Here is a 20,273-nt window from a genome sequence, read left to right as displayed (position 1 = left end):
AGCCCAGCCATGAAGTTCCCCCACGGGAGGAGCAGGTGCCTTCTCCCCTGCCCTGATGCAGCCTTGGCGCCTGGCCATTTTCCCCCAGTGCCAGCAGGCACCTGCTCCCTGCCACATACCCATCCCCTCCACACCTACACCCCCACCCTGTACAGTGCCCAAGCCCTGGCCCTCCAACCCCCACTCCCCATCACTTACCTACATCCAGCTGCTGGGGCTGGTCTGACATTGTGCCTGGGTGTGTGCAGGCCACGTGCGTGCACACAGATGCACGTGCGCCCGCTGCTTGCAGTTGTCCTAAGCAACTCCTTGCAGGCTGGAAGGCTGCCAGCCTGCAAAGGGAAACCCACACTTTCCCATGTTTTTCCGGGACTTGCCTGAAACCCTTTCAAATATTCTTGCCACCCGCTTTTGGGTTGCGACTCAGAGGTTGGAAATGCTGTTCTAGATGAGGTCTCACCAGTACTTGGTACCAAGGTATACAAGACTTGCCTGTCTCCACTGAACATACTGCACCTGATACATCCCAGGACCACATCTTCTGTCTTCTGTCGCTGCCAACTGATGTGCAGCCAGCTTGTTGCAGAAATTCTTGATAGTTGGTAAGGGTGCAACCTGGCACTTTAAATTCACCTTCATCCTTATTTCCATCAATGTCCCCAAATGGAAGGGGCATTTTGGATAGTGTAGAGCAGCAGTGCTCAACCTGTGATACATGCAAGCCAGATTCAGCTCCCAAAGTGAATGGAGATGGTCTGCAGCACTGAGGATCAGTGGCAAGCAGCTCAGCCCAGCGCATTCCCTTCCTTGCCCTGCACCGTGCTGCTAATCCCCTCCACAGCCCTCCCTGATCTCTCCATCTCCTCTCCCCTCTGGCTGGTGCTGCTTAATCTTTCCCTCCCTCTGTCCTTCCCCCTTCCTCTGTGATAAATGCTATTTGCTGGAAGCAAGCTCTCTTTCTCTATTCTTTCCCCGCTCTCTCTCGCCTTCCTCTGACATTGGCATCCATCTCCCTCCTCACCTCCCTTATTGGAGGGGTGTGGTGGCCTGCAGTTAAGTTGGATTGCAAGCACCCAGCCCACCTCTCTAAAAGCTGAGCACCACTAGTGTAGAACAGGTGCAACAAACTCACCTTGTGCTTCTAGGTGGATCAGGACCACAGGGTTTCTTGTGTGCCAGATCCAGCCTAGGGTATGAGGAAGTGGCAGAAGCAGCTTGGGTCTGAATCAGAGCACATGGAGGTAGCAGTGGCAATGGCAGCAGCTCTGACTCCAACTCGGGGAACATGGGTGCAGCTGGAGCTACTGCCACTGTGTACCCTGTTTCATGGCAGCAGGAGTCAATGGCTAGAGAGATAGGGCTGTGGCAGTGGCAATAGCCATCATTCACCCTCCTGCCACCAACTGCATGTTTACCAGGGCCCTCAGGCCCTTGATTCTGCAGTAGGCCATGCCCCCTAACTTCTGGGAGGCCTGCTGGTAGCCCAGAGGGCCAGATATAAGGCTCCACAAGCTAGTCCAGTACACAAGTTGTATGCTTGACAACCCTGGCATATGGCACACAGCAGTGAAGGCCAGTGGGGATGATCCTGGGGCAAGCAGGTAAGGAAGAATTCCTAAATAAGGTTCTTGCTTGTGATAGCAAAGAGGAAGAAAAGTGATGGGTGTCATGGTAGAGAGGCCCTGGGGTCAGGATGTACAAGTATATTGGAGTTGAGAGCATTGAGCAGAAGGTGCTATTTTCCATTCACTGCCCAGTATCCTCTACCCAGCTCTAGAGAGCTTCTACAGGGCACTGTGTCCAGCCCATAAAGCATCCCTACTATTGCTGTATGAGAACCAGTTCAGCTTTGTCTTCCCCTTTCCCCTTGTCCCCCAGACTGTTTCCTTGGCTGGGCTGGTTCCAGCTGTGTGAACTGAAAAGGAAGCTAAGAATGCAACGGGAAGCCAGGTGAAGCTGAACCAAGAACTCTATTTATTTCAGTGAGTGGTCTGAGCAGACTTCTGCACTCTACATGCCTGAAGGCCCAGGGCCAGAGCATATGAAAACATCTGCCCCGCTCCTCATTGCAAACCAACCCAGCCCAAATCTCAGATCAATCTCTATTAACAGACCCTGTTGCACAACACATGAGAACAGACATTTTCCTAGAGCTGCAGCGAACGTCTTTCCTTCAAAGGGAGCAAGCAGAGGCCTTCCCACTTGGGCACTTCAGGAGTTACTTGCAACATGCTCTCCTCGGGTTTGGCAAAGCAACTGCAGGTGAAGCCTAACCCAACATGGTTTGCACTTGGGCCCAGCTAGCTCAATGCTGGGGTGCTCCAAGTCTTTGTCAATGTGCTGTACATGGGATGCAGAGTGCCACCCAGCGGTCAGACATGTTAATGGCAGGTAGACACTTTATCGTGTTAGCGGAGGATTGATAGTAGTGGCACCTGAGGGTGTTTTTACACGTGCTCCGGGGGTGGGACACTTTAATTACAGCGGCTGCAAGAGCTGCTCTAATTAAAGCACCTGCAGTATCTTGTGTACTCAGTATCCCGCATTTGAAAATGGCGGTGGGGTGCTTTAACTGAAGCTTATTTGACGTGCTTCAGTTAAAACACCCCCACTGTCATTCTGAAGTGTGGGGATGCTAACTACACAAGACATGGAGGCTGGCTGGAGCATGCCAATGGGGCGACTCAATTAATCAGGCCTGCTCTGATGCACTATAATTACAGCCCATTGGAGCAGCATCCCCACACATCTACAAGGGTACATGTCCTATGGCAAAGGCAGGGCAGGCTTGACACCCAACTGCATAGAAGCTGCCAAACTCACCTACCCCTCCGCTCTGGATGCACACATCCAAGTGAATGCATGCACCCTGTGCCACAGCTGTGGGAATTACTTACTGCAGCACAAGACAAGAGGCAGAAGCAGGGTTCATCATATGGCACTAAAGTGGCGCCGCATTCTACTGACCTGCAGTAGCTAGCGAGTGCCACCGTTCTGTGGAGGTGGGCATGAGTCTTTAGTTACGTTTAGTGTGCGAGTGGGTACCAGGTGCCAGCAGGCAGTCACACAGGATAGCAGAGCTCACTACCCACTGCCCAGGCACATCCAACCGGTTCTTCCTCCTGAGACTCAGAGCCCCCCCGGTAAACCACAGGTAGCAGCTCTGCTACACTGGGCTGAGCAGCAGCCACCCAATGGCAGAACCCATGGGAGCTGTGTTTGCTGGTCTCAGCTGTCACTCTTAACGCCTGTGACAAACGGCAGGGCCTTTATCACAATTGTGCTGAAAAATACATGCATGTATCTTGGGGCATGTGCCTTTGTGGCTCACTGTACCTGTATGTGTGTTAACAGCATGCTCTCGCTTACAGCCAGGTACCAGAAAATGTGGTGGCCTCAGTTTTCACTGGGTGCAGTAAGGGATGCAGATGCTCCAAATGTGGCTGCTATCAGGCTGGCTAAACAGTGCCAGGAGACAACTCTTCCCACCCCATTCCCCCAAGTCGGCTTTTCAGATTTAATGAACCAGTCAGATCCAAATTTTGCCTGGCCCAAGCCCACTGTTTATTCAGCCCTCATTATTTACAGCATATATGTTACACACTGTAACCCGCGATGTAACCCTTTACTAGCCGCAATGCGGCGGCTAGTAAAAGCGACCAAAACGCTGGCTTGCATCCATAGATGCTTCTCAAGCAAATCCCGGGACGTCATTCTCCCCCCTGTACTCGGCCTTAGTGAGGCTGCAGCTGGAGTACTGTGTCCAGTTTTGGGCTCCACAATTCAAAAAGGATGCGGAGAAGCTTGAGAGAGTCCAGAGAAGAGCCACGCGCATGATCAGAGGTCAGGGAAGCAGACCCTACGATGACAGGCTGAGAGCCCTGGGGCTCTTTAGCCTGAAAAAGCGCAGGCTCAGGGGTGATCTGATGGTCACCTACAAGTTTATCAGGGGTGACCACCAGCATCTGGGGGAACATTTGTTCACCAGAGCGCCCCAAGGGATGACGAGGTCGAATGGTCACAAACTACTTCAAGATCGTTTCAGGCTGGACATAAGGAAGAACTTCTTTACTGTCCGAGCCCCCAAGGTCTGGAACAGCCTGCCACCGGAGGTGGTTCAAGCGCCTTCATTGAACACCTTCAAGATGAAACTGGATGCTTATCTTGCTGGGATCCTATGACCCCAGCTGACTTCCTGCCCTTTGGGCGGGGGGCTGGACTCGATGATCTTCCGAGGTCCCTTCCAGCCCTGATGTCTATGAAATCTATGAAATCACTGCACACTCAGGCCAATATACCCAGAGACAAATGCCTCACTTTGGACCTGAGGCAAAAGCAGGTGAAGTCAACAAGCATTTTTCCAGTGACTTCTGAGAGCACTGACCTCTTGCCTGGGAACAGAAGATGCTGAGCACCCTCAACTTCAACTGATGTAAGGCAGGATTTAAAAGCTCTCAGCACCTTGTGGGGGCTGACATCCAGGTGTGCAGAGCAATAACACTACTAATGGAAGTTGCTCAGCATCTCTGAAAATCCGGCTCTTTGGATCAATAGTTCTCAACCTCATTCATCTTGAAACCTTACTTCCACATAGCAACATGAGATGGACATGGTTGTTGTGATGCCCTGACCCATATCGAGGATGCTGTGGGGATCATGGCCCCTACATTCAGAGCCTCTAGAGGACCCAACTTCTGCTGGACCACAGGCTGCAGCCCTTGCAATTCTAACAACCCACTACTGCATTGGTTGTTTCTTTGTTATTACTATACAAGAGAAGGAAAAACTCTAATTTGTTTAGCTTATTGGCCATGGTTACAAAACATGAGCATGACATGGAGGAAAAAAAACAGCTCCTCAGACAAAGGCCAGCTGACTGATCCAAGCCCACTCTGGTTACTACCCTTCCCACCCACCCCCTCCCCACTTTATACAACAGGTTTTTAGTGAGCAGGTACAGACAACTAGCAATATACACGTAAGTAATTAGAAATATTGCTTCAAGCAATGTGTTCAATATTTTCCTTTTAGTTAGTAGGCAAAATCCCAGGAACTGAAGTAAACACTGAGAAATAACTTAGAGATTTATCTTCTACAGAATTCTGTAATAATTTAGATTTTTTCCTCACCTTTTTACCTTCCCAGGGTAAAAAAAAAAAGAAGTCCCCCCCCCAGCCCTCCACCTTTTGCTTGCATTAGTATCTAGGATTATTTCAGAGTATTGCTGCATTGGAGATTTTCAATTTCACCTGCCTTGAATTTTATTAACTTCATCACCTTTTAACCTCACACCAGGAGCCAGCACACAGCTTCTGCTAGATTGATCAAAGTCTCTGCAATAGTGAGACATGCTCTGTGGGAAACCAGGAGAGTCCATAACGTTAACTGTCTGGCTGCTGGGTTGCAAGAGTCAGAACAAAATCCAAAACTAAAGGTCAAAGAAAAGAATGAATCACCCAGTTTGTATAGGGTTTACCATCACTGATAAAAAAACAGCATTTTTGACTTTAGGATAACTAACACACCTCAGCCAACCCAAAGTAAAAAACTAAATTGAAAAGAAGGCACTTCAGTTTTACCATGAAGTAAACTCACCTTGGTTACCTCTACACACTTAGTCGTTAAATCTTAGTGAGTTTACCCCAGGATGGCTCATGCATTTTAGTTACTCGCAAGGAAAAAAATGCAACTATTTGAGAATGAGGATGAGCATACTTCTTCCACATAGTGAACTGACATTTCCCATCTGTCCCTTCCACTCAAGCTTGTTGCAAGAACAAATATCCTCACAGGCCCACCTTTCTTATTTCCCTGGATACTTTTAGCCTGGGAGTAACAAAGACAAAGAAACACAGCATGATTCCCTCCACTACACATCGCAATACCTGATCTTAAGGCACTGCTCCACTGGGGAGCTTGCAGGACCAAGTCAACTTCAGAAGAGAGCAGGATGTAATGGGGTTTGCTGCTGCTGAGCATCAGAGAGACATTAAGTAGCTTGGTGGTTTCTGATTTCTCCCCTTCAGTGCCAGAGTGACAGTGCAAAGAAGAGAAATTAATCAGGTCACAGGAAGGCATAGGGTACAAATCCATTGGATGCCATGCACGCTGAGTGTTCAGTGCATCTGGTAGGGGGGAGGTCTTAATGGTGGTGCTTCTCATGGAAAGCAGTGAAAAAGGGAAGAGCAGTGCAGCAAAGAGCAGCAGTGCAACATCAGGGGAGCACAAGGAGCATGATCTTTCAGCACTTGGATGGTTCCAAAGAGAAAGGAACAGATCCAGAGAAGCCCAAGGCAAGCTTGAGTTTCTACAAAGGAGGCTAGGGCAGGACATTCTATGAAGCACCCCTGCCCTATCCCTTCTCACCACACACACACACACACACACACACACACAAACATCTCCCCAGAAAACCCCCATCCTTCGGGGTCTTGCCCCAAGGTGAGCTGGGAGAGGAGACCCCTTCTGCCCTCACCATCACACACCTCTGAACATGCAGTCTATTCTGCTGTTGAGCATCCTGGTGACCTGGACCAACCTTTCAGATTGCACTCACTGACTTACCTAAGCCTGGGACACTTCAGGAATGAACACTTCTCTTCTGATCCTTCTTCTTTTTGCATCTACAAGGATGCAGTTTTCTTGGTCAGAGGGGACCATTATGATTCATCTGCTCTGACCTCTTGCACAACACAAGCCATAAGAATTCATCTCGGTAGTAACTTCCTGAAACTCTTCTCTTATGCCTAAGTTTGAGCATATTATATCATATTTTTACAAAAAACCCCCCACCTCATCCTCACTTAGTTTACATTCACTTTAGACCTCATGGGCATTTTGTGCCTTTGGGGGCCAAACGTTCATCCAAGCTTCTCTAATGTCACTATATACATTTTGTAGGTGTGTCAACCTATATACATAACATCTACCAGGTGCCCACATGCCAGGTCCATGCCGCTGTAGCATGGGTGGGGCACTGCACTTCAAAGGAACCTGGGAATCAAGCTAGCTCCTAGCTGGCATCACAATCCAGGGCTATTGGGAAAGAGCATGGTAATAGCAACATCTGTGGTCATATAAGTATCATGGATTCCAGCAGAATTATCATCATGTAATCATACTGTTGTCCTGCAGTAACCAGACAGTTAACTTGCATCACCTAGCACTGACAATTTACAGAGTATATTTTGCAATTAGTTGAAGCTGAGCCTACCAGTTATTAGGTGAGAAGAATGTGAAAGCAGGGTTCCAGGTTTCATTAAAGCCAGATAATGTCTAGCTGATTAATGAGATCCCAGGAGGCCAATATAAAAACCTTAATGAATTTCCTTAGCAGCCTCCAAGCCTGTCTCCTTGGGCAGGAATTAGTCCCTCAAGCTGGTACATATTTCACCTGATAAGAGATTTTATCTTGGGAGTTTTCCAGGTTCAAAAAAAATCCTGGCAAATGAAAAAGCTTAGGCTTTAAATACCCAAATGTAGCAGGTTCCCTGCACAGACTAATTCTTCCAAGCCCATCTTTGAACCTGTCAAAGGGAGACCAAGCAGGAGACAAATTAATTTTTCCCCCTATTTACACTGGAAACCATTAATTAAAAATAAATGGCAGAAAATCAGAAAAAGAAAAAATGTCCAGAATCACTGAAGGCACATGGCTTCTGTTTCTCAACTGGCCTCTGAATGGCATGGAGGCTTTGAGGCAGAAGTGGAGAGGTTGTTGTGTAACCGTCCTCAGCCACATCTCGTGTGAGGTCAGAATTATGGTAAAATCTGAGCTGGGACAGGTCGTGCTCTCACTGGCAAGACGGAGAGAGATGCTGACACAAGTGACCAGAGCAGATACCTTCTTAGATGGTGTATGGCTGTGGCAGGACATCAGTATGTGCCAAGGGGGCTCATCTGGATGTGAAGAGGTTTGGCACCAATTCCCACCTGGCACAGAAACATCATCTGTCTCCAAAGTCAGTGTGTGGCACTGATCAGTAGTCTGTCAGGGGGAGCAAACCACTGTTCTTTGGTGGCACTAATACCTTTGAACTTGAGCAAGAAGAGCTTCTACAGCTGTTGGGATCCAAGGGGCTTGGATCAGAGCCCAAGTCCTTAGGCTGTGGAAGTGTCTGTGTTGCTAAGTTGGGGTGGTGGATCTGGCAGGCGCTGAAGGAGGCAGCAGGGGGGAATTGATGGATTCCTGTGTGCTCCTAGTATGGTTCCGACTTTAAACTCTTATACAAGCAGCAAGTGAAGATCATCCCGAAGATCTGAAGGGGGATGAGACAAGAGATGACACACACTTAGGAACAGCTGTGCAGAATGGGATCTATGGAACTTAAATGGTTAACAAGCTCTCAACACTCAAGGTCGTCTCACTGGGAGATCAGTTAGGCTCCTCCAGCTGACATAAGACCTCTCCCGAACACCAGGATTGATCAGTGCAGGTGATCACTCCGAGTCACTGGCTTCTTCTCCCTGGCATTATGTCCTACCCTCAGTGTCCTGCGAAAAACCTGAGCTCAAACTAATAAGCCTCCAGATGGGCAACATTTCCACTGCTGCTCCACTCAGCTTGCAGCTATGGTAGTGCCCCGCTAGAGGTCATCTTCAGTCTAAAATAGGAACAGCAGTAGCAGGCCTATTAGGGAAGGAAATGAGAGTGTAGCTGTCCCAGGCCCCATGCCCAAGGGCTCTTCCCACCAAATTGTGAGAATTTCCTTTCTTAATAGACATTAATATATGAGTACAGTTATAAGTGCAAGTAACGGGTGTAAATAAAGTAGAAGTACAATCTCTATAAATGTTTAGCTTGTGAATTCTATTGATTTCCAAAATAGGACAGGAGGGAGAACGCAGAAAAGCTATCTGCCCCCAACTCTCTCTCATAGGCTCTGAATCCAAGCCCCACTCTGCCTCTCCCCCAATTCCCCTGTATGCGAGTTTGCTAGAATTTCATCTCTTAGGTCTGACCCCTTCTGCTGTACTGCATTTACTACCTGAAGGTCTTCCTTGGAAGCAAAAATAAAGGCCTCCAGTTTTAAGAACCCAGAGAAATTGAACTCTAATTCAGGCCATCTACACACTGGGTTTCCCAAAGTACTTGTTATTAGTTGCTCTGAGGAGACTATAAACTGAATGGCAGAGAGGCCAGTGTTGCAACTCCCACTCAGTGTCCTGAGTCCAAGATGCTGCTTCAGTAGGGCAGGGTCCCTGGCATCAAGGCCTACCACCCTCTAGAATCAGCCATGTCCCTTTACCTGTACACAAGCGATGCCAATCCCCACGGCCCCGATAATTTTCAGGTGTTCCTGGATGAAGTTTTCCAACTTAGTGATGCAGCCATTCTGTTGGGGTGATGGGAAGGAGACACAGTGAATGAGCTCCATTTCAATGCTCTGCCCCTCATACATTACAATGTGTGAAACTGAAATACCTGCGCTATGGTAGGCAGCTTCAGTGCAGGCAGGAAAACCGCAAGTATTTCTTGAAACAGCTTATTATTCTTGTCATGGTAGAGCCCAAGAATCCAGTCAGGGAACACAGCCCTGATATGTCATGCATTATGGAGACAAGTGGCAAAGATAACAGGCTCTGCCCTCGCAGTGAGCTTGCAAATCATGACTGGCATGGGGCAAGTAAATAGGGATTTACTATTTACTCCTTCCTTCTCAACTGGCACTAGATGGACACACAATGAAGTTATTGGGTAGCAGTTAGAAGGTTTAAAACTAACAAAAAGAAGTTTCTCACACTGTATGTAATTCACTCGTGGCATGTATTGCCACAAGATATCATGGAGACTGAGGACTTAGCCAGGTTCAGAAAGACTGAAAAATTCATGGAAGATCGGGCCATCAGTAGGTATTAAATGTGATGGGGGAATCAAGACTTCCTAGGCCTCTAAATACTGGAAGGTGTGGAGGGAGACAGGAAGGATGTGAATCAATCTGGTAGGCTCTGCCATAAATGTTCCTTTCCAGAGGCATAATGTGATGCCTGAGCAACCTGGGTGGCACTGAAACATGGGCAGGGCAGTGTCACTGGCTGCACTGCTGGCAGTACAGTGGTGGCCAGTCCGGCAGTACAGCTGCTTCTATTTCCCCATTCTCCCAAACCTAGTGCCCTGATCACCCACCCTTCATGATGCCACTGCTCCTTCCCTTAGCATCCTTTGCCACTGCGAGACAGGACACTAGGCTAAGTGGACCTGTGGTCTGACCCAGTATGGCTTTTCATATGTTCTTAACTTATATTTCCATTTTTATTATGAATACAGAATGAGACACATGGACAGCAGACGCTATGGGGCCAGGGGGGATGAGTCTAGGAGCATTCCAAAAATGGGTAGTTAACTCAGCCTGGGCCAAGGTTGTTGCCTTACAAGTGGCAGCTGATAAGGCAGTGACCTCTGAGCATGACAGCAGCCTCGCTAGGCAGGGGGGCTGCAAGTGAGGCCACTTCACAGAGTGCAGGACATCAGCCCTGCAGCCAGAGCTAGCCGAGGCTCTTACAAGCTCAAACCGGCCTGTTGTGGGCAAGTCGAGACCTGTCAACAAGAGGGAAGTTTCTCTCCAAGATACATAGAGAAAGATTTAATTACTGCTAGAATCTGCCTAGAGAGCACACTGCATCAACACTCAGTGTTGAAGGAAGCAGTGTTGGGTCCCCAAGGAGCTGCAGCTGGGACCAGTCACAAGGCCTTCTAACAACGCAGCCACCATTTAAGAGAATTCCTCTCTCAATGCTTTAACAGGGGTCAGCAACCCCCGGCACGCGTGCCAAGCAAGGCATGCAAGGCCATTTTGCTCGGCACACCACCACCAGCCTGGGCTATAAGCAGCTGCTGACAGCCACAGAACCCAGGCTGCTCCCAGCAGGGGCGGCTGGGAGGCGGCAAGCCCTGCTGCAAGCAAACCAGGCTCCGCGGGCCGGCTGCAGCTGGGCGGCTGCAAACAGCTGCTCCGGGCTCCAGCATGTCAGCACTCCAGCACCTTCCAAGGTCGACATTGTGGTTTTTTCGGCACTCCAGCCAAAAAACGTTGCCTACCCCTGCTTTATAAAGTGATGAGGCACTGTGTGGGCCTGGAAAGTTGCAGCACTGCCTGCCTCCATCTTGTAATTGTGTCCTTGGCTGGCAGCCTTGTTCCCTTCCCAGGCCTGCCAAGTTGCTTTTGGCACAGAAAAGCGGCAAGAAGGTTCATTAGTTTTTGGAACAGGTATCTTTAAATAATTAAGCAGTTTAATCGAGCGAAGTGGAATCTTCCCTGGTGAGGATTTAACACAGAGATTGCGCAGCACCGTGTAGGTGCCAGGTGCCTTCCAGGCAGGACAGAAAGGCTCGTGTTCCACAGGTCTCACAGTCTACCACGACAGATGAAGGGAGAGTAGTGTAACAAATAACCCCGGGGTTGGGGAAAGGAGGGCATGGGACTTGCCAGTTCCAGGGGCTTGAGATAAAATTTTGCAGCTATCCTCAGCAGCCCTGATTCTAAACCATTTATTTCTCAACCCAAACCTCTCATTTCTTCAATCCCACTAAAATCCCATCTGAACTATCATCTTTCCCTGTCCTCACCCATCACACTGTCCCACGGTCACACTGTTTCCTACTCTCCTCTAGGGCTCACAGCTCGGTTTGAATCTATTCCAGGAGGTTTCTGGAACGCCAATGTTCCCATGACACACAACATGAATGTACCCACGTGCTTGCATATAATAGTTATGGATTACGATGCACAGACTTTATGTCAGGAAGGTAAATGCATGCACATTTACCTTTACATCATGCATGCACATGACTATTACATTTTAAAACCTACTGGACTACTGTATAAATCAGATCCAACATTTAATATTTATTTTAATGAATGCCCTTTCATTTCTCTCCTGGGTGACCTCAGCAGTCTCCTGGAGATTTATATCTAATTCCTGGAGACTCCAGGGCAATCCTGGAGGGTTGGCAACCCTCCTCCCTTCAGAGGTAACAAATCATGCCTCACCACAAGCTCTCTGTCCCCTTTAAGCTAAATTGGCCCTTTCCTATCACCGGGTGGTGTCTTCCTCTCCTCAGAGTTAACTCAGCCCTCTGTGAACTCTTTCCTTTCAGAGCTAAATCCTGCTGCCCTGCGACCTCCCTCAGAGCTAGCCCACCTCCCTCTTCGATGCTCCTTCTCTCTCTAGCTATCTAGACTCATGCTTTCCCTGCAGGCTCCCCTTCTCTCAGCCAGATGGACAGCTGTCTACAGCTGTGTGTATCATGACCAGACACCTGAACCACTAACCCATCGCTGCAGCAGGATGCACCTTTCTGCTATCACGGTGTTTCTTCCTGGTCTACTGATCATTTGTTTGATTTTGCTCCCCACTTCCTGATCAAGACCAGCACCAGATGTGGAAAAGGCTCTACTTAGTTGTATTCAACCAACCCAGAGCCAGGGATCTCCTTGTTCATGGAAGCCCAAATTTTAAGGGAAGGAGGGACTGTTCTGAACCAGTCTCAGATCCACCCATCACAATTCATGCCCTAAGGCATAACAGCAGGTTAGCTTTGTATGTCTGATCCTGTTGGTTTATCTGCAAACGTTAGTCATGCTCCTAAAACTATCTAATCCTCACTGAGTCCTGCCGAAAGAACATCCTCTGTGAGAATATCTGCCTTAGAGGGGCTGCATTTTTGTTTACTGTACTTTCTTGTCATGATGAGATGTTGCAAACAAGGAGAAGGCTCCAGTTGGCATTCACCACCTCTCTAATTACTGCTCTCCAAGCAGCCAGCCATAGAGCTCACTCCACACATTTGTAATCTTACTTCACTAATGAATAAACCAGGCTAGAAAGAACACGTTAAAGCCACTGAACAGTACCTGGGGCAGAGCAAATCCATTTATGATGCCAAAATAAATGCGTGTATATCCAGCACCCATACTAGATCCTGTATTAATGTGCATTAGGCGGCTGAGTGCCTAGCTTCCCACCTCCATGCTCACTTTTTTGGAATTGCTTTGCCTGCCTAGAGTAAAGAGAGACTACTTTACTCTATCCCAAACTGTAGCCTGTCAGCACTCTAATAATTTGACATCTACACAACCCATTTTCTCCCAAATTCCATTTCTTTCCTTCACATCAGACAGGCCAAACCCATCCATCCTTCTATCTAGCTGCCCCTCTCCCCATCTAAGGATCTGAGAAAATTCTACTTGAATCACTGCTACTAAGAAGTAGTGATTAGACACCTAGCCCTTACTGATGGTGTCAAGGTGTACTGAACCCTGGTGCAAAAGTGTTAATTATATCCTGCCACTTTCCCCCCTGGAGGCGTGATTTTGGGATTGGGAACAGGGTAGTGTCAAAAATCCCAGTGACTTCAGCAGGGTTTAGATCCAGTCCTAAGTAGCTACGAGTTTGCTAGTAATTTGCATCACAGACCCAGCGACATGCTACAACTGCAGAGTCAGCTTGCTCTTTACCTCCTTGTAGATATTGGAAGGATGGTCTCTCTTGCCACATGCATCTGTTATTGTCTTACAGCAGCTGTCAGGGACTCTCCGCCCACCGGATTCTGCAGATTTGATCCAGAGACTGTCACTCCAGTCTGTATAGTTATTGCTTCCACAGCACTTGAACTGCAGATACACAAAGCACAGGCAAAGTCTGTACCAGAATGCACAGCACCTTCCTCTCTCCATCCATCTTCTCCACCCCAAACTCCTGGCTGGACGCTCCTTCCCTAGTACATCATCAAACAGTGATTCCAGCTGGCAGCATCTGTATTAGCGGCGTACTCATGTGTAAGTTTGAACATCAGCAATATCTTCCTTTTAGCTGTGGGGAGATCAGTAGCAATTGCTGTTCTGTATGGATACGGGACCAGAAGCAGTTGATTTATGTCTGCAGCTACTTCTGGCCTTAACAACAATATTGGGGAAGTACTGAAGATGATCAAGTTGAATCAAACTGCAGACCTCTGCAAAATGCTACTACTCAATAGGCAACAGCCCATGGCACTGGAAGTTGTGGTTGACTGACTGGGCTTACTGTCTGTATGGGTCCTAGCCAGCAGTCTGTCATGGGAATAAAGCTCAAGCCATCAGACCATAAAGGTCTGTGTCTCCCTCCTTGGCTCTGTAAAACATGGAAAAACTGTAGTCCAGCATTGGTCATACCTGACTCAGCATTTTTATGTAGCTGAGATCCTCAGAGAAGAGGTGATAGAAGATGTGCCAGTTATCATTTTTAATTTACAAGCAGCAATGCTTCGATGGTAGAAAATTGGGCATTTATCTTCTTGTGACCTAAGCTATAGTTTCCTGGGTTTCAAACTAAAATGGAAACAGCAGATGTCAAAACACTAAAATACACACACTTTTTGGAAAGTGAGAAAATGGCCAGTGCAGGATTCAGGACTTCTCCCTGACTTCAGTGCTCCTGCATCTCCAAGGTTCATTTACCAGAAGAGAAGTGTGTGTCAGATACTGGAACACCGGCTTCCGATAGTGGTGAAGGTAAATTTGGTTTTAATATGAGTATATGAGTAGGAAGAGCTGAGGGGACTGGAGGATAATTTATAAGGACTATGAAGTTGTCAGGAATGAGGTCCTTCATATCACTTAGTTATTTCAATCCTTCACCACTGTCTGGTACCACAGTAACAAGCAACAAGGCCTTTCATTTGTTATATCTAACTCTCTGGGGTACTGGGAAGCTTAATTAACACCGTTCTCCTCCTCACAGCCTACTGCTTGCATCTTGGAGGCAGAAGCAGATATCAATGTTCATTAGCCAGCATCAGCTAATTCTGTGAATGATACAAATATCATCATCTCCCTTACAGCAATCTGATTGATTGTGCAGCCAACATCCGCACACAAAAGTCCTTACACATGCCTGCAAACAACTTGGCATACCCTTGGCCCAGTGCCCTACCCATCCCGTTGGGAATTGGGGGGAAGTGGGAAACATATTTTCATTGACAAGAGCTCATCACCTTAGAATGATATTTTTATAGCTCCCCCCTTAGCTTAATTTTCTACCTGTCTTGAAGGCCTAAAGGAGCATAGTGGCAGAGCACTAACAATGCCACAGCTCTGGGGATGCAAGTTTGATCCCCACGCTGAAAACCACCCTCAGTTGTCCTACCTGTAAATGGTACATGGTCATTCAGAGTGGGGAGTCAAGCATAGCTAGACAGGATGCTGGCCACAGTGCTCCCTAGTGCACAGCTGGCTACAAAAACTAGTGTATGTTAACCATGCTAGCCTGATAGACAGATAGGGTGAAAGAGACCTTTGATCTTGACCTTGGGGGCCTACCTCCTGCTGCAGTTTGTCCACTGCGCTGGTCACACTCTCCTCTCCTTCCTTCCGGTACTTCTGGGTCATGGTGTCCTTCAGGTTTTGCTTCAACTCCATACTCAACTAAACAGAAGGAGCAGTGGGATAAGACCATGAAGCAAACATACCTCCCTCCTCAGTGCCACCCAGACCCTTTGACATTTCCTAGCACCTTCACTCCTGAGAGGGCAGCAGAAAGCCCAGTAGGAGCTCCTTGAAGTTTTCCTCTTCCAGTGTAGATTGGGCTGGTTTCCAGAATGCATGAGCTTATTTTAGCCTCCTGGCCCTTTAAATACTATTTCCCCTCCTCTCCCCAGTTTTAATTTCTTCATTACTGCTAAGGTCTCTTGTTGGGCCAAATCTGTCAGCCTGTAACATAGCTCACTGCAACAACTACCATATTTAAAGGGATACTGTCAAGATGGACAGGCCTGCACCAAAATAGGACTCAATATGCCTCAGAGATTTCACATTTCTGGAACCAGAGGCCAAAGTGCTCCAGCCAGAAGCACTGCATTATAGATTCAGAGACCTGAGCAGGCTGGGTTGAAGTGACAGTCTCCAAGCGTCTTGTATCAACAGCTGAAAGGAAGCTGCACAAGATGACTGAGAGCATGATTTTAAGACTTTGGACGTCTTTCTAAATCTTAGCAATGCATTCACCGGGCAAGAAGAACACTGCACGGAGATAGAAGGGTTGACATCTGGAGCCTAAGCTGCTGACACAGAGAAACTTGTCTGCAAACTCATCCTTTCATCTATTCGGCTGATGCTCCAAAGACCCACTTGCATTTTTTCCCCTGTATTTCCTTGCCCATCTCACTTGGCAACCAAAGTATAACTAAGAGCTACCTTCTTTCATATCAGCCACCCCCTCTTCCTGGTTCATTCAGAAACAATGCCACAACCTGTACATGGGAAATCACAAATCTCTTGTGGATGGATGGAGGTCACTGAATGAACCAGGCAGCAGAAGGAAACAAGTTTGACTGACAGGAAAAAAGCTTCTCCATACATCTCTATTTCTTAGAGATCAGCGAGAATTGTCAAATGAAATACAGGAAAAGAAATTCTGGTCCCACCAGACCAGGGAGAGGAAGCCGGGGGAGCGGGGAGCAGCACAAGTTCTGGATTCTTTTCACCCCCTCCTTTAAATCTGATGAAGGTAGCAGTGATTCTCCAATCCCATCAGTACCACAGGGGACAACACCTACCGTACAGAGATGACGTGAGGCTTCACTCATTAACATTTGCAAAGGGCTTTGAGATCCTGGGCTGGAAGGCTCAAGAGAAGCGCAAAGTACTTAGTGCAATAAAGACAAGGGGAAAAGTTCAGCAGCTGGTTGGCACCAAAGGCAAATAAAGAGAGAGAGAGTTCATTAGCAGAAGTATTTAACAGCAGACAAGCAGTTACCTGCGGGCTCACGGGGAAGAACTGCAGCATGGAACAGAGACAGCAAAGAAACACATGGTTTAGACACCCAGAAGCACTGGCCACAAACAGCAAGGGGAAAGCAACAGCAAAAAGAGGAAGCAGCCTGAGCTCAGGAAAGCAGAGGAGTTTATACAAGACAGAAGAGATAAGCATGTTGACCGGTGAGCCAAACATGTCCCCAGATGATCTCCAAAGCTGCCTGGGACCACAGCTCTGAATAAGCCATGCTCCAGCTTGAGCTGAGAGGTGTCTACATATCCTCCATTGCCACAGCTTACTTTAGTCCTTGCTCAGGTCCACATGGAGCATGGCTTCCATGGGGTGATCCTTCCATATCAAAATATGGAGACACTGTCCATGTTATTCTTGCCAATGCTGCTGTTGATAAGGCAAAGCAGGGGTGCCCAGAACCAAAATGGAAGTTCCTCTTCCAATGAATATCCAACCACTGAAAATGCCTCCTCCTATCTGCAGTGTGTGTTTGGTTTTGCAAACAAACCTCACACCATTTCCAACAGTTTGCCCTCCCCAGAAGCCAAGCCTTTTCCAACTGGCTGGGAGAAAGAAGAAAAACAAGCTCCTTCAGAGGCAGCTCCCTAGACTCTTTACTCCTCGTTGCCTAGACTTGCTCTGATTCTGTGAAACCATCTGCTCCTTACGAAGACTAAAAGCTCTGTTATCTGTGACTGCCCTGGAATCTAGGCTGTGGCCTTGGGTATTTGGAGCTGTAGTCTTCTTGGTTTGTCCCCCAGCTGTGCTAGCTGAATGCTGTACAAATGGATCCCCAGGAGAACACTGATGGCTGGAAGGACTACACTTTTCAACTGGCCCTTTCACAGAACACTGATGGCTGGAAGGACTACACTTTGAAACTGGCCCTTTCCCCATCCATATCAATCCAGGCACTTTATGGCAAACTTGCCTAGCTTGGCAAGGACTGATTCTGTTCCACAAATACACTAGATGGCCCTACTGTAATAAACCTTACCTGTGTTACCCTTACAGCTATCTGAAAAAGCCTCAGGTCAATAGTCTCTACTAGAACCAGTGATTCATAACACCATCACAAATGAGGGCAGGCAAGGGCGGAAAATGTCTCTGTCTCCTACATACACACAACAGCTGAATGCCTTGTCAAATAACCTGCTGTATTTTGTATATGGAGGGAACAGAGTAAAGATACTCAGTGAAACATGGGTCTGAAAAGACATGGGGCTCCAAACAAAACCTAGACCCCAAACCCCTGGCATCTGTGCCATCGCCCTACTCTCAAAACAGGTGATAACTAGCAGCTCGCTCGCTCTCTCTCTGGTTTGAGCCTTTTGGTTTAATTTGCACTTACCTGCTGGTAGTAGATATAAGCCAGGATTCCAGCAATGATCTCAAGCAAGAAAATGCACAGCAGCAATATGAAGTACTGCAAAACAAGGGTGAAACATCACCTGTCAGAGCAGGGCACTGGGAGGGAACAAGGGAGGTCCTAGAAGCTCCCTTCAGAGTTATAAGGCGAAAAAGGGGCCAACATGTGTCATTATTATTTCTTTATTGCAGTTGTTCTCAAAGGATTCCCTGGGGATTGGGATCATATCAGATTAAGCTCTGACAAAATGTTACAAACTCCACTCAAGATAAGCAGCATCAAGGAGGTTTATACAATATGTTTGAAAGCAGAGGAGGAAGGAAAAATGAGGGCAACAGTAATGAAATCTCAGTGTGGCCAGTGCATAACTTTATTTTTTTTATTTTATTTTTTTTTAAATAAAATTCTGCCTCACCAGGTTCCCAAGGTTTTTATAAACCCTTTGGCTAAAGGAAATCTCCACTTCCTAGCAGGCTGCCTCTTTGCCTGGAAGACACAGGTAACAGGCACCCTTTGGCACTAGTAAAATACTGCTGACATGCACGCCCACTCCTTTCTATCGGATCAGATTTCCCCTGTCACCAGTGCTGGAGTTCAGCAGCTGCACGGGAGGGACAGTTGGGTTTTATCGGCAGGCCAGGCTTTAATCTGAGCATACAATTTCAAACATTCACTCCCAGACCCGTACTCTCCCCCAAGCAGCTCTCAGCTGAACACTGCGAAGCATCTGCACATGCTTGTACAAGATACCCATTCATACCACGGGAATGAGTCACCCGATGGAGAGCTGGATAAGGAAAGGCTGGGCTCCACGCTAACAGGAGGCTGAAAGGGGCATGACAGGAAAGCAACCCACCCAAACAAAGGGGTCCTTTCTTTTGTTGGAGCCCAGTTACGCAACACTTCTCTGACATCATCTTGCCGAGAGGGGGAAAAAACAACCAATGAACTGGAAAGTTTCTCTTTCCTTCATCTATTTTCTCCACATGGGATATTTTTAGTGCTCGTGTCAAAAGCATTGAGGTGGAGCTGGCATGTGCCACAGCATCTCAGCTCATTAGAGCACACCGAAGAGCTGTGGCAGGAAATCCTAGAGAAGGCTATGGATGACAAGGCCTCTGAAAAACACAAGTCAGTACATCTACTGCCCGTGCGGTCAGCTTGTCTATGCTAATGCATCTGGTTGTTATTGCTATTCCACCTTCACCCTGGTAAGCTGTCTGCTTGTTTCTTTCATGCATCTGTTACGTCTCGTCTACTTTGAAAAAGGAGTGATGCCTCTCTTTTTACGTGGTGTGTGTACAGTACCTTGCACAATGGGAACCTGGGCCTAATCATAACCTCGCAATGCTGTTGTAACATAAATAAGGCTAAACTACTTTCTTGAGCTCTTTTCCCAGGTAAGTATCCAAGGACTGTCTGGGGCTGGAAAAAACAGACCTGGTCTTTATACTCAGCTCTACTGGCCAAGAGATATCTTCTAGGGCAGTGTTTCTCAACCAGTGGGTCATGACCCAAAAGCGGGTCGCAAGAATATATGAAAGGCTTGCAAACAAACTTTAAAAACGGATTCTCCTTTAAAGGAGAAAAGTGGTGGCTTTTCCCTTGCAGGCTGGCAGAGTCCAGCCTGTGAAGGGCTGCTTGAATATCCTGTCCCCCCTCCACACCCCTCCCCACCCAAACACTGGGGGCTGGAGCATGGGTGCAGGGGGCAGCGGGCTGGGAGTGAGGGGCACTGCTTTAGGACCTGCCATGGACGTTTACAAATGGGTCCAGATACAAAAAAAAGGCTGTGAACCACTGTCCTAGGGATTCCTGGTTTTATGGGTTGCTCTGCATTTGTCTCAGGGCCACTGTAAGACCTACAGCTGCTTTATGGGCTTGTAAAAATCTACGCACATCAGTGGCAAAATACAGATCAAGTCCCTGAGTCTCGGGTAGATGTCTCTTGCTGTAAGCCTTTTCAGCAATGTAAACGGTGACAAAAAGATGACTTATCCAGAGTTTCCCTGGAACAAGGAGGGATTGCCGGCGGGCAACACTACATCACTTCCTCCTTTCGTAGCCTGTAGCACGGGGTGTTACGTCTCAGCTCTGTATTCTTGGGGAACCCTGGTACAGGATACAGTCTGTCTGACTCACAAAGGACTCACCCCCC

The 20,273-nt window shown here is 47.7% G+C and overlaps 1 protein-coding gene across 4 annotated transcripts in view; it reads right to left on the bottom strand.

Annotated features, from left to right (window-relative positions):
- Nucleotides 1-7,235: 7,235 nt before the first annotated feature.
- CD151 (CD151 molecule (Raph blood group)) overlaps nucleotides 7,236-20,273 on the bottom strand; it is a 48,600-nt gene continuing 35,562 nt past the window's right edge. For 3 of the 4 annotated variants that reach the window (XM_006028613.3, XM_025210031.1, XM_025210032.1), the window contains exons 4-8: nucleotides 18,098-18,172; nucleotides 15,300-15,404; nucleotides 13,458-13,613; nucleotides 9,249-9,335; nucleotides 7,236-8,258 (exon numbers count right to left, since the gene is read on the bottom strand). In XM_006028613.3, coding sequence (XP_006028675.1) covers nucleotides 8,199-8,258; nucleotides 9,249-9,335; nucleotides 13,458-13,613; nucleotides 15,300-15,404; nucleotides 18,098-18,172 — 483 coding nt within the window. In that variant the 3' untranslated portion in view covers nucleotides 7,236-8,198. The remainder of the gene's footprint in view (nucleotides 8,259-9,248; nucleotides 9,336-13,457; nucleotides 13,614-15,299; nucleotides 15,405-18,097; nucleotides 18,173-20,273) is intronic. The other variant, XM_025210033.1, reaches the window with a different exon arrangement.

The sequence above is a fragment of the Alligator sinensis genome, unplaced genomic scaffold (genome assembly GCF_000455745.1).
Source record: "Alligator sinensis unplaced genomic scaffold, ASM45574v1 scaffold950_1, whole genome shotgun sequence".
NCBI lineage: Eukaryota > Metazoa > Chordata > Crocodylia > Alligatoridae > Alligator > Alligator sinensis.
This window is presented reverse-complemented; position numbering and strand designations above follow the sequence as displayed.